The 14,369-nt window shown below is 51.0% G+C and overlaps 5 protein-coding genes across 5 annotated transcripts; all 5 read right to left on the bottom strand.

The window, feature by feature from the left end:
* Window positions 1–5: 5 nt before the first annotated feature.
* On the bottom strand, window positions 6–722 carry BDZ99DRAFT_530477 (uncharacterized protein). The gene has a single exon (XM_033726417.1). It carries the CDS (start codon window positions 699–701, stop codon window positions 12–14), a length of 690 nt encoding a protein of 229 aa, XP_033584530.1. The 5' UTR covers window positions 702–722; the 3' UTR covers window positions 6–11.
* Window positions 723–3,145: 2,423 nt separating this feature from the next.
* Window positions 3,146–5,639, bottom strand: BDZ99DRAFT_373500 (uncharacterized protein; the record flags this gene model as incomplete). The annotated part of the gene is made up of 3 exons (XM_033714875.1): window positions 3,146–3,702; window positions 3,748–5,442; window positions 5,486–5,639. 3 exons carry the CDS (start codon window positions 5,637–5,639, stop codon window positions 3,146–3,148), a joined length of 2,406 nt encoding a protein of 801 aa, XP_033584531.1.
* A 264-nt stretch (window positions 5,640–5,903) lies between these two features.
* BDZ99DRAFT_431739 (P-loop containing nucleoside triphosphate hydrolase protein) lies at window positions 5,904–8,465 on the bottom strand (the record flags this gene model as incomplete). The annotated part of the gene is made up of 8 exons (XM_033717299.1): window positions 5,904–6,130; window positions 6,186–6,587; window positions 6,637–6,709; window positions 6,765–6,951; window positions 7,011–7,824; window positions 7,873–7,991; window positions 8,041–8,141; window positions 8,194–8,465. The coding sequence occupies 8 exons, from the start codon at window positions 8,463–8,465 to the stop codon at window positions 5,975–5,977; spliced, it is 2,124 nt and encodes a 707-aa protein (XP_033584532.1). The 3' UTR covers window positions 5,904–5,974.
* A 1,393-nt stretch (window positions 8,466–9,858) lies between these two features.
* BDZ99DRAFT_353757 (kinase-like protein) lies at window positions 9,859–10,639 on the bottom strand (the record flags this gene model as incomplete). Its single annotated transcript, XM_033714569.1, has 2 exons — window positions 9,859–10,084; window positions 10,134–10,639. Coding segments are annotated over 2 exons (732 nt in total), but the record flags the coding sequence as incomplete, so codon positions are not given.
* Window positions 10,640–12,223: 1,584 nt separating this feature from the next.
* BDZ99DRAFT_457296 (uncharacterized protein) lies at window positions 12,224–14,314 on the bottom strand. Its single transcript, XM_033718650.1, has 4 exons — window positions 14,117–14,314; window positions 13,979–14,047; window positions 13,867–13,920; window positions 12,224–13,811 (listed from the first exon to the last, which is right to left on the bottom strand). Exons 1-4 carry the CDS (start codon window positions 14,209–14,211, stop codon window positions 12,647–12,649), a joined length of 1,383 nt encoding a protein of 460 aa, XP_033584534.1. The 5' UTR covers window positions 14,212–14,314; the 3' UTR covers window positions 12,224–12,646.
* Window positions 14,315–14,369: the final 55 nt, after the last annotated feature.

The raw sequence follows: 14,369 nt of genomic DNA on the forward strand, positions 1-14,369 counted from the left end.
CCTAAAAAACGTTAGCAATCGCGTTCCCGTACGGGAGTATGGAGTGCAGGGCATGGTTCCCGCACGGGCTTGGTTCCCGCACGGGCTTGGTTCCCGCACGGGCTCCCGCACGGAGCGCAAACAGTGGAAAATCCCGTCCCGTAGGGATTGGATCCCGTGGGGGATCGGATCCCACAGGGGTTTGGACGCCGCAAGGGGTTGGGTCCCGTAGGGGATTGGACGCCGCAAGGGGTTGGGTCCCGTAGGGGATTGGACGCCGCAAGGGGTTGGGTCCCGTAGGGGATTGGACGCCGCAGGGGATTGGTTCGCGCTTCTATTTCTGGATATCGTCGCCCACTCGGTGCCGTACGGGAAGTGTGCGGCGAATACAGAAAATACGAGGGAACGCGGTCCCGTACGGGGTTTTCGAGTGCCCGTGCTTGCTCCTGCGTGAATAAGAGCCCTACACTCCATAATCCTGTACCGGGACAACATTTTTCAGTATTCCTATTGCCCCTGCACTCTATACTCCCGTACGGGGACACAGATTGCCCAAAACATTTCAGAATTCTGCTATAGTCCCTTACGGCACCACAGGCTACCGATATTTTCAGGATCCTGCGTGAGCCGTACGCTCTATAGTCCCGTACGGGGTTGCAGGACGCCTGCGTAAATGGACGCGCTCCTTTCCAAGGCTGAGTCACTAGAATTAGAAGCGGCATTGCCGAAACGTCCCATACGGGATGCTTAGATAAGCAAAGAATGCTATCAAAGCCATATTGCCGAAAGGGAGGCGGCCTACAGGCGGATCGTGCAAGCTAATGGATCGTTAATTGATCATGCCGATTGTGTGATATTTCCGATCACGTGATAACAAAACGGACAAAAGATGTCGATTCTATGTAGGAATCTAGCTAGGCTATATACACGTAGGTGAAGCCCGTGCGGCCTCCAATTATACTAGATCTATAGTAGGAATACCTCTTAGTATAGATCTACATTTCACGTGTATATAAACCTATACATCACGTGCCTATACATCACGTGCCTGAATATCAACACTGAGAATCCCACAATTGTGCGTGCTAATTGCTGACTTTTGCCGCACATGACACTGCTGACTTATTCCGCACGTGATCCTGCCATTTGCGGACTCTAGGAGTTCGCACAGCGCCGGTGGACCCGGTTAGATGATTTCGTAGTCATTATTCTGCGACTCCTTGTAACTTAAGTGCCTTGCTTTCTGAGTGGTTGAGTTTCCGGGCGTCTATTTATAAACACATCTAGTCTAATATAAGATTAGTGGGGGCATCCCAACAAACTATTTCTTATATGATGCCCCGAGGGGACTTCCTTCTCTACATAAAGTAGGGAACCTGATGTCGGAGTTACTTGCAACGTATTCCACAGCCAGGAAGCCCTCAACTATGGTGACAAGCGCGCACCCCTAGCGGTGCCCCGTCCTCGACCGAAAGCAATGCAGACAATACTGTAGCTCCACCCCAAGTTTTTTCTAGACATCGTTCTGCTCCCGCTTTCTGTTCTCTAATCATGCAGGAACAGGATCTCGCTACCTGGTACTAATCCCTTGTGACAACCGATTGGCTGTTACTATTGAGCTAGTCCAATATGAGATTAGTGGGGGCATCCCAACATAAAGTCTCTCTGCAGATGCCCCTCAATAGGATTTATGATGATGATAGTGGTGACCAAAAGGCGCCAAGTGTGTAAGAAGCGTGCGAGCTGGGGAATCGTGCAAGCAGGTGGATCGTACGAGCAAGCGGATCGTGTGAGTAGGCGGATCGTGTGAGTAGGCGGATCGTGTGAGTAGGCGGATCGTGCAAGCAGGTGGATCGTGCGAACTAATGGATCGTGCGAGCTACAGTAATGGATCGTACGAGCAGGCGGATTGTGCGATCGTTCCGCTCGTGCGATCATTTTGGACGTGCGACCGTTTTGCGGCCATGAGAATCGTACGGGCATGAGAATCGTACGGTCATGAGGATCGTACGGGCATGGGGATCGTACGGCCATGAAAATCGTACGGCCATGAGAATGGCCATGAGAATTGTACGGCCATGAGAATCGTACGGCTATACGGTCGTGCGATGGGTCCTGCAAGCAAGTAGTAGTGTAATCGCAAATGGCGCTGACTCATGCTGCACGTGACTCTGCCATTTGCGAACTCCTGGAGTTCGCAAATGACACTGCTGACTCGTGTCGCACGTGATTCTCGTCTGGGACACATTTCGTCCTAGAGCATACTCTGTTCTAGCCCATCTGTTCTAGGACACATTCTGTCCTAGAACACTTGTCCTGGGACGTATTCTGTTCTAGCACACTTGTTCTAGCACATATTCTGTTCTAGCACACTTGTTCTAGCACACATTCTGTTCTAGTATACATTCTGTTCTAGCACACTTGTTCGAGCACACATTCTGTTCTAGAACACTTGTCATTACGCTCACGCTGGCAATTACAATGCTCCAGCGTCATGGGCACCCACACCATGGGGTACCCACCGCGATACAGTAGGTTACAAGGCTTCCAAGTACAGACACTGTTGCGCTTTGTTTCCATTTACACTACAAGTATATAGTACTATACTACGACTAGAGCTAGTTCTTCCCTTGCCTTCTCGAGTATTAACTTCATTCGAACGTACAGCTCCCTGTCCTCTCTTTCCCAACTCTTACCGCTCGGAAACACGACCTTGCGCAGCTGTTGTATGCAAGGAATTAACGGCCGGCAGGAAGGAGTAAAGTTCTCGTTCACTTCCATGTCGAACATGTTTTCCTTAAGGACCTTACCCGTTTTGATTTCCGCAAGTTCCTTCGTGTCCTTGTAATTCCAAGACTCATATTCCGTTCTGCTCCTCTTTTGGTCAGGCCCGTTCCAGTGTACGCAAAGCCAGAACAGCACCCAGAAGAACGACTCCAAATCGTGCATGAAGTTGTGGTGTTCGCCGTAAAGTGCACCAATCGCCATGAACGGTCGAGTACCTGCCATGCTTGGTGCTTGAATTAGCTCTCTACACCAGGTTGTTGCGAGGCCTAGATCTGCTAAACGGAGAAGACGATCTTCGTTGTTCAGCTCTAGTAGCAATACAAGGCTTTCAGATATAGTTGTTGAGCTTTGTTTGCATTCATACTACAAGAACTTAGTATTACGCTACAACTAGAACTAGGTTTTCCCTTGCCTTCTCGAGTATTGCCTTCATCCGAACATACAGCCCTTGGTCCTCCCCCCGCCACCGCTTCCCACCTGGGAAGACGACCTCGCGTAGTTCTTTTATGCAAGGGATCAACGGCTTACAGTAGGCGGTAAAATTATCGTCCACCTTCTTATCAAACTTGTCCTGTTCATCCACCGTGCCCTTCTTTATCATTGCAAGTTCCTCTGTGTCCTTGTAGTTCCAAGACTCATATTCCGTTCTGCTCCTCTTCTGGTCAGGCCCGTTCCAGTGTACGCAAAGCCAGAACAGCACCCAGAAGAACGACTCCAAATCGTGCATGAAATTGTGGTGTTCGCCGTAAAGTGCACCAATCGCCATGAACACCTTGGTGCCGGTCTTGCTCGGCGCGCCCGATGCCTCTTTGCGGTCCATTTCGATGGCAAGGTCGAGGTCGATCAGGAAACCGTCGTCTTCGTCCTTCTCAAGCATGATGTTTCCGACCGATATATCGCGATGGAGGACGTTTCTTTCCAGCAATGATTCATGTCCTGACACAGTTAGCTAGAGTCGGAGACCTGTCTAACCAAACTGACCTTTTATCCCCCCCAAGATCCCGGTTATCATGGCTACCAGCGAGCTCGCATCGTATATACTCTTCCCAACACGTCCCATTATTAGCCGACGATGAACTCGGTTTCGCCGCGAGCTATTCCCTTTGGTAGGAGAATCTGAACATGACCGTTTTGGAGGTCGCATGGACTGATGACGAGAGTTGGAGCGCCTCTTTCGCGTGATGCTGTTGCTTCTGCCTCGACCGCTCATAAGCCTCTCTGATGCCGGAGCTTCGGGCTTGGGGAATTCTGCGAGTAGTTGGGAGTTTGGGTGTCCTCGTAGTGGATACCTCCCGTCCCCGTCTCCGAGCCCTTTGCGCAAATTGTTGCGGACATCAACAACAGCACCCTCATCGTGAACGATTTCGTGATAGTGATACTCTGCCACATTTTTCACGCCTGCATCCGTCACCTTCTTGAGCAGAGGCCCCTCCTCCGGCCGCTCTTCAAATTCCCAGGAGTCTTTGACGACAAAAGGCTGGCCGGCTGCATTGTGGACTTCCCAACAGCTCGTCGCTCGACCTGCCACACAACGCTGCCGCTTTATGACATCATCTAGATGATATCGCTCCGGTTGTGCATTCCGCGTGATTTCGATGTACTTGCTGCCCTTTTCCCCGCAGATGGTAGGGTCGAACCCGAGGTCCTTTGGAGCCATCCACAGATATCCCAAGACTGCGGATATAAACATCAGCGCATTCTCATGTATGTCGAATGACTGCGATGCGACCGCTCCGAGTCGGTCGAATGCCCAGAGCCGCATGATAGAACCGCAGAGTGTGAAGCCAGTAACCGATCGTCGGGTGTCTTGCGCGGCAAAGATCTCGCGAGCATATCGAGACAGATCGAACCAGGTGCTGCTGTGGTTATCCTCTCGCGGGTTGCCCTTCAGCTCGCCTGGGACGAGGACGTCGAACCAGTCGCAGGGAGCACCATCGTCGGACGTCTCGTTCCGCCGGCCATAGATGATGCCAATGTCCAGCTTCCGTTTGCTGACAGATCCGGGGATAGGCTTGTTCGGTGTGGCAAAGCACCGCCGACGCGCCGGAGGTTGGAAGCCTTGTTCGTTCGCAAACTGGAGAAATTGGTCGATGTGGTGACGGAGCCAGTGCAGCACATCGGGCTCCGCACAATCCTCCGGCCACTCCGCCCATCCAGTGTCGTCCGTGTGTAGAGGTGTTTCCGCTTCCTTGCATCGCTCAAACACAGCTGCGGCCATCTCACTGAGCTGTGGGACTCCGCCGAAGAATGTGTCGAAGAAGTGAGGGTGGTCGACGATGAGATTCCCCTCCAGTTCGCCCTTCAGGATTGGATCGACGTCCTTCCTCAGGTCAGATGTGTCCGCGAAACTGCCCGTGTTGAAGGACCAAGGTGTCTGTTGGAATGACGCGGCGAAGGAGGCGGCGGATTGAGGAGGGGTTGTCGGATGGAGGGTAGGTCTCGTCCGCGCGATGAGGTCGAGCACGGCACTCCATATTATGGGGTCTTCTGCGCGGTCGTTGACGTCCTTCGCGAGCTGCGTAGTGTGCCTGAAATCCGTTTGATTCGATGAGAGACGGGCATACAATAACGCAATGTCCGCACTGAGAGGGCTTCCGCCGTGTTCGAAAGATAACGCAGAGGCAGCTGGAAGCAGCTGTAGGATACCTATGAGTCTGAGAGATAGACTTCTTCCAACTGCATCGGTTAGCCAAGTCGCACACGGTTGAATTCTGCCCACCTGAATTGGCAGCGAGGCCCTCGAAAGAGAGCGGACTTCCTTGAGCATTTGCGTCGGGAAATGTCGACTTCAACGTATCGCGAAACGAATCGAGTTCATCCCTGATGGGATTAGCTTTGATAGCTTGAAGCTGACTTTTTGAAAGTTGAGCCATGGATAGGAAAGGCCTGTTGAGATTGCGACGTGTGCACAGCGTCGCGAAGGCGTGAAGGGAAACTCGCTCGAGGCTTAGTCATAGAGATCACGCTGTTCCTTAAAAGGGTCACTGCGCCTCAGAGTGTGGCGAAGTAGATTCATGTCGTCATAGCGGTTTCACCAACCCTCCAGCTTATCGACGTGCCAGCCTACACGATCGCCCCATTCTCGCAAGCAACTCACACACTATCGTTGCAGTCGATTTCATTGCAATTTTGAGAGAGCATAAATACCAGCGTGACCAGCTATATAATCTACCAAACGTATTTACCGGAGTGCTGTACATAAGCGACCCTACACATACGAGGTCAAATTCTCCGTTGATCCAACACCTTTAAAATCAAGTTCGAACTCTCTGTTTGCCTCGACAGCGGTTTCCAGGTGCCCGTATGCAAGCTTCTCTCCTGCGTTCCTAGCCAAGGCAAACCCAATCCATACAGTGTTCTTGATCTGAAACATGGTGTTAGCGTCACGTTCAGAAACTCTCGATCGATTACTGCCTTACCTGTCTTCCGTTGAAACGATGAGCCTGAAGTTTATTCAGATCTCTGGGAGAGATGTTGGCAGTAGCATCGGCTTGTTGTAGGAACGTTTTCCACACCTTCTCCCTTGCCGCTTCGTTCAGGTCGTCATACCTAAGTGCAAGATGTACTCTACTCTGCATAGCTTCGTCGAACGTACTAACCCTGTTTGTTGTGAGAAACATGACGCCTTGGAAATACTCCAGCTGCCGCAGGAAGACCGATACTAAGCTGTTGTGTTGGAGATTGTACGGCGATCGTCGTTCCAGGAAGACATCAGCCTCATCGAGGAGGAGCACAGCGCCCCAGCGTCGAACGACATCAAGGATTGGAGACAGTCGTGCTTCCAAAACGGCCGGATCCAAACTGAGGTCTCCCGCGCAAGCCTTTCCTTGGTTAGACTAGTATGCAAATCCACTCCGCAAGGGGACTAACCACATAGAGAGGCCTTTTCTGGAACTCGGCAATTCCTTCAGCTGTCAATGTCTTTCCCACCCCAGGCAAGCCACTGGAAATAAACAATTAGTCCGTTGAAATAGTCTGTGCCTGAGCAGTAAACCTACTGTAGCAGTAAGACCAGGCCTTGTCCCTTTCCTGATATTACGTCATCAAACTTGACGTGCCCTGACTCAGACTGATGGCCCTCCACAAGTGCTTGAAGCATCTCTTTCTTTTGCTCCGGGATTGCGAGCGACTCGAATGCCAAGGTATCCCATCTAATGTCCTTGATATTGGCGACGGGAAATTCGCCTATTGGTGTTGCTGTTAGTTATACGATCCGTTGGATAAGAGAGTTAGGGAAGTCTGACCCCATTGTTTATTCGCCAAACTGAAGCCCAGGACTGTCGGGTTACAGATTAAGAGGTCCTCGTCTCCCATCTCTTCGGGAACTATACCCTTACTCTTCACCTTATCTTGCTGCATCTTCTTCCTTTCAGCATCGAAGTCGATCGCGTAAAACCCTCGATGAGACGTCTCATCAACTCGCGGCTTGCCATAGTTGGGATTAGCGTTTTTGAACGCTAACGCATCCACCATAATGCGGCCCCTCGTAGAAAATTTCAACGGACCTTCGTCAGTCCGGAAATAACCGAAACCTTCGCAATCACAGTGGTAAATGCCTCCAAGAGACATGAACTTCCGCCCGTTGCGAATAAGATTCTGCCTCAACTCAGCTTCGGCCCCATGATACATCAGCGGGAATGCATTGAGAGATGCAATTTTCCTCGTTGAACGAAACTCCGAGATGGAAAGAGTGGTGGCCACCTCGCCGAAGACCTTCCCGTCACAGCCGAGATAGCGACAATCAAGTTCGAAGCGCTTTTCGCCCAAGAGTGAGGTCTTCAACTCGCCTGAATCATATATGAGGCATCTTGGTTGATCCGAGCCGTCGCAGATTGTGAAGATGTGTGTGTTTGGCTTGAACAAGGCCCAAAGAAGGCTAAAGGTGATTTCGCCATGCTCCAGAAGCGGCAGGAGACTCTTGGTTGTAGACGAGAAATGGTTTTCAAGAAAAGCCACAAGCACATCAAGATGCTGGGCACCGATTGAGTCGGGGGAAAGACTGTTCTCCCGATAGGCTTTTAGCTGGGGAAGGAAGCTAAACAAGAGGCGTGGCGAAATCTGAAAGTAAAATTAGAATAAGACCGCGTCCATGAAGGATCTACTCACGGTTGGCTTGTCTTCTCTAAGGCAGACGGCTTTCACATCTTTCAGCAACAGCCGTAAGATGTCTCTTAACTCTTCTGACTTCATGTCTAAGAATGTACTGAAGGATTTATTGTTCTTGTCTAGATCAGGGTCAGCCTGCTAATATGTGAAGACACCTGGGATACGAACCAAATTGCTGCCGCACAATGAACAAGTACTCTTCATACTCGTCATCTTCGCTTGACTCTGATGTCTCTACGATCTTGTACTTGCACTTCGCTCTATCCCAGCTATAGAAGAGACTTCGTTAGCTTGTACAAGTATCAGTTTCGGGGAGCATACATCTCATTCACCAGCTTGAATTCAACCTTGGAAGCTCTGATTCTGGGTTGCTTTTCCTCTTCAATCACTTGAACCTCAGGAGGAGGCGGCGGCACTGCCTGCGTCGCCTGTGCTATCTTCAGGATGTCCTTGAAGAGTGCAGCCAATTCAAAGGCAACAAGCTGCTCTGATTCCCCATGGCGAGAGAGCGGTTGGCTTGGGCTACTCGGAGGGGTGGTTGCGGCACGAGCGTTTGAGGGCGCTGCCGTGACGAGCTTGGATGTGACTGGCATTGTTGCTCTGCGCTTCGGGAATGTAATGCTGATCTGAAGTGTAAGATTAGAGTAAGGAGCTGAATGTAGAGGAGATTGATGGTATCATTTTTCGAGAGAGACCCGCCCTACTTTATATACATCGATACGACATGAGTTGCAGCTGTGCCGTCCGTTCCCCTATCGATACTAGAAGATTTTAGATTATACTGATATCGTACTGACATGGTGGGTAGCTCAATTGAATGACCCTGTAGGGACGCTCTTGCTGAGGCGTCGCCATGGCTTGCATCGCGGATCACAGTCCCGACCACTAGTCCCGACCACTAGAACGAGGTGAATCTTCAATTGGTACCCCTTCGATTCTTGAGAGCTGCATTTAGTTAAAACACTGCTGCAGAGCTTGTATGCAGGATCCTTATCCCTGAAACCATTGGCTGGCCTGGGATAATCGTATGGCTTCGTTCGCATACGGACAGCGTCAGATACTGGCGACTGGGTTTATGATTTAGTTTGCAGAAGTTGACAAACGGAACATATTCGCCTCTAATATTTATGGGGCGCCTCTAGTTGGTGGCGTCTCAGGGGACGGATTACAGCGCAGCCGGGCGGCCCCGCTATCGACCCACCTCTGGAGAAGTCCGGTTTTCCAGAAGCTGGCTACCGCTCGGAAATTTAGTTTCCAGAAGCAGTTGCATTGCTTCCCCACCTTCGTGAATTGGTCTGTTTAGAGGATGAGAAGTCCCTATTGGCTCTTTCGTATATGACTCAAATTAGGCAGCAGCCGTGCAAGGAAAACCAACCAAGCTACCTTTGCGTGGCTTTTATATATGTACACAGTCAAACCGACAAGTTCGTTTACTTGAAGATTCCCCGTTGACCTCCATTACTTCTAAGTATCTTGTCATACCCCCTTTCCTACTGCAAACAGATCTCTGCATCCATCACTTACCGAAGTACACTCATCTCCAATATGTGTGAAGTCCTCGTTACAAAGACAAGATGGCAGAATTGCCCGAGAGCAGTGAAGCACGTAAGCGAGGATAAGGTCGACAATCCACAGCATACACCTCCATGCGCTAGACCTTGGCCTGAAAGGGAGCAGGGGCTCCGCACCAATCGTACGAGCAACTGCCCATACTGCGCTGCGACCAGCAACGGCGCCTGAGTTTGGTAAGTGTACTGATGGGTTTTAACGACACATTCGCTGACGAGATATAGATGCGGCAATTGGAGAATGGGCAGTTTACGGCTATGCGTGTTTGCTTTCGCTGAAAGTGGTTCTGTACGGTCCCATAGCTCAACTACAAGAGGAAAATTTCACATTCGCTTAACGGTTTGGAAGGATTATATAGGAGGCTCCTCTCCCAGTCTGAGTGAAAAATTGACGCCGTTATGCTTTATGCCTGTCCTGCTCTAAAGCCACGAGTTCTGCCAAGCACTGAGCAGCATTTTGATAAAGTTGAACCCAGCATTTACGGATAATCTCCCCACCTAAAACGGCGTCCGTGCCAGGGAACTCAGCACGCTCATAGCGTCCTCTAATCTCTTCCTCGTCATCAAAGCTGTCCAGCTCGGGATAAGGCTCGTGTCCTGTTATGATCTCGTAGAATGTGGAACCAAGGGCAAAGATATCCGATCTGTTCGAAATATTAGCACTTGTAGGGAATTTTATCGCTAGCTTCCAACCTTTCATTATCCTGACCAAAAGGACGGGGAAGGTATGACTTAACGGGCTCTAGTGCGGAGCCGTTAATAATCGTTAATCCAGTAAATGGATCCTCGACACGCCCTTGAAAATCTGAGAGCTTGACGTTCAGATTACCATCTAGGAGAAGGTTATCTGTGGATATGTTACAATGAATAATGGACCTCGAGTGAGCATGCGTGATAGCTTCGGCCGTTTGTCGACACCAAATAATTTTCTGCTTTGCTGAAAGCGACTTCGCATTTAACTCCAGGAAGCGCTTCACAGTTCCATTTGGCGCGAATTCGAGTCGAAGACCGTGCTCGTTGAGACCAAAGCACGTAAGAACCCTGGGATGGCGACCGAGAATGCTGTACATTTTCTCTTCAGCAACGACATGTTCCCAACCTCTACCCTTGACGAGCGGGTATTTGAGCACGGTGCTATCGTCCAGAATGCCTATGTAACAAGAGCTCCCGACCCCACAAGGTGCCTTCACACCTTCAGGAGAGTGGTAACTAACGGTGGTGGAGAACATTGGCGAAGGGCGAAGGGCGAAGGGCGAAAGGCGATGACGCTTTCGGCGAGCATTAACAATAATGAAGTAGGCGAGGCCTTGAGGCGGATGGCCAGGAAGTACAAAAGTGTGTAGGCGCCTGGCAGAAAAGCTCCGTGTTAGATTGCGTGAAGTTCTGGCCACCGTGCAGTTAGCTTGCACCGGTCTTCTTGGCATGATGATCCGCCCTGGCACAGAGCCGCCTGGGCACCAACGCCTGAGTGGTCATCTCAACTCATCCCCTTCCCTTGCAACTTTCATTCGACTCTATATTTCTAATCGGTTTTGGCACGGCTCAGCAAGGACGTTTTTTTTTTTTGGAAGCCTGCAATCCATCTCTTACGTTCTAGCCCATTCAGGAGGTTGAACGTACCGCCTGAAAGCTTTTACCAATCTTCCGTTAGTTCGAATGTTCAGAGTGGCCCATTGGATTTTCCAACCCGCTCATATCTAGCTAGTAAGTCACCCCACTGGGCCAATCTTACGCTGCCCATACCTGCTAGGGTGGCATGACCACAACACAATCACGATCATGAATATGATCTGCAGGCAATTAAAGACGCCCATTTCAAGAAGCCAGAGGAGCCAGTCGATCTCGTGGAGCAAGCCTAGCCAGTCGAGCAGCCAGCGAAGGAGCCAGCCCAGCCAGTTGAACAGTCAGCGGAGCCGCCAGCTCACTACCCTGAGCTGACGATGAATGATATTGACTTCGAAGAACGCCTCGGTGCACTGTCTTTGGCATAGTCTACACTCTTTCTCCTGTCTATGAGTTCAAATTGGGACATTGGGGCGAAGAGAGATTGTAATGGGGCTCTAGCGGAGCGTCTTGTAGATGATAGCGGAGCGTCTTGTAGATGATAGCGGAGCGTCTTGTAGATGATAGCGGAGCGTCTTGTAGATGATGGAACCCTGGGGCTCCTTCGTATGCGGACTGTGATGGTCCCGGGAGCCGGTCGGTTTAGATAGGACGCTCATCAAACGTTTCGTGCCCTTCCTTTTTGACACTTGGACACGACTTGGTGAATTTACCGCTCAAGGCGATCTGGGATTTGAAAAGCTATGTCGCGAACTTGACCAACGGCGTACTTCTGCTGCAGCTCGAAGGCTTTCACCTGCAGATTCTCGACCATCTCCAAAATTCGTGACTGACGACTTGCATGACCAAGTATAATGAATAGAGCAACCAGCCCTCTTGGGTATGAAGCGTTGAGTTCAAACTTCCTGGAATCTATGGTGGCTTAAGGTGAAAGGGCTATGCCAAAATATTCCTCGCGGTGACTAACCAATTATATTACTAGATGCTGGCAACTGGGTTCATAATTTAGGTTCCAGAAGCTGATGAACCCATAATCCACCCATCTCGTCGGCACTGTTAGAGCGGGGCCCCGGATAATTGCGGCTCAGAGTGCCAATGTGGCGTGCAGGCGGTTGGTAGGGCCGACCAATTGCAGAATCGCGTCCCACTATACCCTTGTAGTGCACTCATGTGCCTCATCGGGACCTGCACCACAGCCCAGACACCTTGACAGAATTCGTGGGACGCTTTAATATGGCCCGTGTGCCACAACGTCAACTAAATAATTCAAAACTTGGCAGTATATATTAGGAGGTAATTCTCTAAATGCACACCAACTTTCAGGGAAAAAAATAAAATTACGTTGCGTTGTCGTATATGGTCATGAAGAGGCTGACTTAATCTGCAGCAGTCTCACGAATTCTGTCAGGGTACCTGAGCCTACGCGTCGCCAAAATGGAGGGTTTCGTCTATGCCACTCTGACACCCACGAACGTCCTCACCAGGTTGGCACTTAGCGACCTCTTCGGCTCCCTCAACGCCGTACGTCAGAACGCCGAGACAGATGGCGCTCCCGCCGTCCGTCGCATGGCTGTTGAGCCCCAGCAGAAGTACAACTACGATGTGTTCACCCAAGGGTCCCACCCCTACGCCGTGAATCTCGATCACGGCAGTATGGGGGGAGTCGTAGCGAAAGCCCCGCTCCCAGGAGCCCGTTTTGTTGGCGGCCTTGATATCCGTCCGCTTCGTGTGGTGGTAGGTGCGGACTGCGCTCGCTGTGGCGTCGGCCGGCGTGCTAGGTCTGGAGATTGGGTTTTCTCGGCACCACGGCGTCGTGGGCCTAATGGTGATTTCACCCTGATACCGGCGAACCGACTTGCCTTAGACACACTCTGTGGGTGAATTTGGCGGAGTGGCCTATCAATCTTAGTATGCCGAGACTTTGTCTCGGGACGCTTCGACGCCTGTGAAGTGCTGCTCTGCAAGATGACGTCTAAGTTCTGGATAGGAGGCTCGAGTCCTGGAGCCTTGGGCTTCTGGGTCTGCATGTTCCGTGTGTTCCGCTCCTTCGACTTAGGCTTCGTGACCCTGACCTGGCCGAGGACCGAAGGGCCGTTTATTTGCTTGATCGGGCGTCCACGAGTGGAGGTCCTTCGGACGGCCTTTGGTGCGGCATCCTGATCCTCATAATCTTCTTTAATGGGTGTCGGATGCCCTGGATCCATCGCTAGTCGCCGCTGCTCGATCCAGTGCAGTAGAACGTGGTGCCATTTCAGGTCTCGTTCAGTTACCTCCAGACGTCGCTTGAGGGCTTCTGCGCGCGTTGGTCCGACTTTGGGACGTGTGGTGTTCCTGTCGCCAGCCAATTTTTGAGCATCATCCAACTCTTGCTTTAACCTGTCTCGTTCCTTTTCAAACTGCTCAAGGCGTTTAAGATGGCGGTTCTGAAACTCTATCCAATTGTCTAGCCGACTTTGTCGCTCTAGATCCAAGAGAAGGCGGACATCGCCACCCAGTCCATGCCTTTGTCGACGTTCGCGAACCTCGTCCACAAATTTGCTGAAGGGCCGGTTTCGACAGCGGACCATCGCCTGAAGCCTGCGGAATTTCTCCCAGTCCAATTTTTGGTAGCAAAGCACCACATCGCTAACCGATTTCCAGTACTGTATTATCGCCTGATATTTCTTAGGAGGGTTTCGCAAGGGAAAATCGAGGTCGGGCGGGTAGCAGGGAGGACAGCCATCGTCTTCCAGTTCTTTCCGCGCTCGGAACTCTAGGACGCGAGCCTCCTCGAGCTCCTCCTCCGAGTCTATCGGCGGTGTTAAATCCCTATGTTGTCACAGCATTAGTATATGGAAGAGATGTAGGATGTGCTTGGACGAACCGAAGTCTTGATGCGAGATTATCAGCGCCGAAAGGCTTTTTCCTCTGTAGTTCTCTAAGGGACAACATTAGCTTGCCTCTCTAAAGTCATATTGCTGTTTCTAGGCCTTTACTGTGCTTTTTTGAAAATAGTTATCCTCTCGGATTCCGATAGTGTCTCAAAATCTGGGATTTTGACCATTCTGTCCGCGAAAGGCAAGCGTCAGCACGGCGTCTGCGATTTTAGTTGTGTTTGGCGAGCCGTCACATACATGAAACCGCCAGAATCTTCGAGGACAGTACGCATAGCCAAATCGTTAAGATGAGCTTCTGTAGGAGAGCTCTCAGCAGGAGTACTCATGCCCATGGTGGATAAAGAAAGGCGCGGTGGTTCACGCAGTGGCTGCGAAGTGGTTGTGGGGATGTGGTGTTATGGTGATGTAGTGATGTGGTGCTATGGTGTCATGGTGTCGTGGTAATTTGAAGAGGAGAAGAGGGAGGAGACAGCCGCGACACTTGACATTT

Source organism: Mytilinidion resinicola (genome assembly GCF_010093595.1).
Source record: "Mytilinidion resinicola strain CBS 304.34 unplaced genomic scaffold BDZ99scaffold_1, whole genome shotgun sequence".
Classification (NCBI taxonomy): Eukaryota; Fungi; Ascomycota; class Dothideomycetes; order Mytilinidiales; family Mytilinidiaceae; genus Mytilinidion; species Mytilinidion resinicola.